We start from the raw sequence: 2,333 nt of genomic DNA on the forward strand, positions 1-2,333 counted from the left end.
ATGTGGACTCATGGTATTCCCACACTTTCCTTCAACATTTCAGGAACAATAACATACATAATTAAAAGCAATAAATGATGATGACAACGTCAACAACTAAAACACGTGTAAAACGGCAGTGAAGCACCACGTTCTTAAAATGAAGAACATCACAGACTACTGAAAACTTTTCGTTCTTAGCAAAGGCAGGTCATTGTTCACTAGTGGTTGGACTCTTTAAGCGTCGTGCACTAGAGATACTTCATTGCCCCCTTTCCACATTGTGTGGGAGTGGCGATAAATAACTGTGGCATTAAAAGAGTTCAAAGCTTACAGACTGTCTACAGTAAGAAAGAATAGCGTTCTACCGCTGAAACTGTCAAAACTGTTACAGAACCCTGTATAGAATGCACATTTTAAAAAACAAACACGAAAAACATGGTGAGTACTAGTGCCATCACTCTGACGTATTCAAGACACATTCTCAAAGAAGAAAAAGTAACAATGTGAGTGCTATTACTTTATAATAGACCTGTCTATTTGCCTACTATAAGCACTGGTTTCAACAGAAGAACAAAACAAGTGTCACCACTTTGAGGCTCTCAAATCCTTCTGCCTACCCCTCAGAAACATTTATTTCAACAAAACGTCTTTTTAACCCCTTTACCGCCTCGCCAAAGACTGCTCTGAGTTGTTATACGGGGTGCCCATTGGGGGATCGCGTCGGATCTGGGCGGTTTGCTAGCCAGGCTGAGAGCGCAAAGCGGCTATCGTGGCACAAACCGATCGCGCCAGACTCGTCGCCTCAAAATCAAACGCGTTCGTTTTCAGGTGACGAGTCGGGCGATCATCCCGATCCTATCCTACCTGCAATGGGCACCGGGTATTAAATAGAATTGTACATGTATCGCAGGTGGTTTGGTGACGAGGAATCTACAGTATACCAATCCGGCCGCCCATCCTGCAGCAACAGTACTCGTGGTAACAGTGGGCGCGGTCACACGCGTTCCTGCCCAAGTTGATGGTCCTGGCGCCCACAGCCACGTCCTGGCTCACGTGCAACTCCGCCACCACCACCCCCACACACTCCCCTCCCTGGCGAGTGACTCTGGGGCCGGGGGCGCCGTTGCCTAGCGGCGGAGTCACGTGCTCTTGGAGAGCCCAGCACATCCTGGAGCAAGTCACTCCCGAGATGGTGCAGTTGCGGCGTAGTGTGAGGAAACTGCCGCTGAATTTGTTCAGAGAGGCGCACACGCCGTTGGCCATGGACATCTCCGCAAGGTAGCCGAAGTGGTCCAGTGGCGTGAAGTTGGATGACATGAGGTTCGAACCCCCACCGTTGGAATGACTTGTGGCTCCTCTTGACGAGCCAGAGACGGGGACGACGTGAAGTTGTTGGCCGTTCTGCTCTGCGTGGCTCTTTGACGACACCTTGTTTTTAGAGTGAGCGCCCCTGAAAAATTATGACCGTTTCAAATTGATGCGATAGGCTAATTTCTTCTTTTCTTTTAACCCGATTTATTTGGTTTATCAGCATTACTTTATCTGAATATTTTGCCTTTTTGAATTCATTAACATTATTCATATGCAGGATAAAAGGACACAAATCAAAGAAAACTCAGTTGACACATCAATAACCAAATGTACTATCTCTTATATTTCTTACATTTACTTAAGTTTCTGATCAGGTGAGGTAATGGTATCGGGTTTGTTTTTAGACTTTGAGCACCGTGAAACAAGCAGTTTACTTAAAAAGTAAATTCAACCCACCATGCCCCTTAGATAAACCTACACCCACACACACACAAAGAAATAGAAACAAAAACTAGAAAATTCCTAGAATACTTACCCAGTCAGTTCTTCAGTGTGTTCCACATCTTCTTTAATGTGTTTCAGTTTTTTATAATAGCCCCACTTGTCATCCGGTTCTTCTTTCTGCTCGTATGCCTTCAGTTGTCAGGACGAATAAATGTGGAAACAGTTAGTATGTTTATTTTTATTTTATAAATAAGAAAGGCAAAAGGGAATTGTTATATTATTATAATAAATTGATACTTTGCTTTTTTCTTTTTTTTAAACCATATTTTCATTTCAAAATATTGATATCAAGACTTTCAAAGATAGAATACTTTGAAGCCTAAAATAGTCTACGAGTATAACAGCCTTCAGCTCCGGTCCATAAATAAGAAGTGAGTTTAATTTGGTGTAAAGATAGCGGCATGTAGAAAAGCAAATGATTTAGTCACGTATTTAGCATTGGCAAGACAGGGTAGGGATTGTGACGCATGCATGGACAAGTCTTTTCGCACACGCACACGCACACGCACACGCACACGCACACACACACGCACACA

The 2,333-nt window shown here is 43.6% G+C and overlaps 1 protein-coding gene across 1 annotated transcript in view; it reads right to left on the reverse strand.

The window, feature by feature from the left end:
- Positions 1 to 761: 761 nt before the first annotated feature.
- LOC101856893 overlaps positions 762 to 2,333 on the reverse strand; it is a 31,773-nt gene continuing 30,201 nt past the window's right edge. The window contains exons 10-11 of the mRNA XM_035969716.1: positions 1,829 to 1,926; positions 762 to 1,432 (exon numbers count right to left, since the gene is read on the reverse strand). Coding sequence (XP_035825609.1) covers positions 913 to 1,432; positions 1,829 to 1,926 — 618 coding nt within the window. The 3' untranslated portion in view covers positions 762 to 912. The remainder of the gene's footprint in view (positions 1,433 to 1,828; positions 1,927 to 2,333) is intronic.

Source organism: Aplysia californica, unplaced genomic scaffold (assembly GCF_000002075.1).
Source record: "Aplysia californica isolate F4 #8 unplaced genomic scaffold, AplCal3.0 scaffold00174, whole genome shotgun sequence".
NCBI lineage: Eukaryota > Metazoa > Mollusca > Gastropoda > Aplysiida > Aplysiidae > Aplysia > Aplysia californica.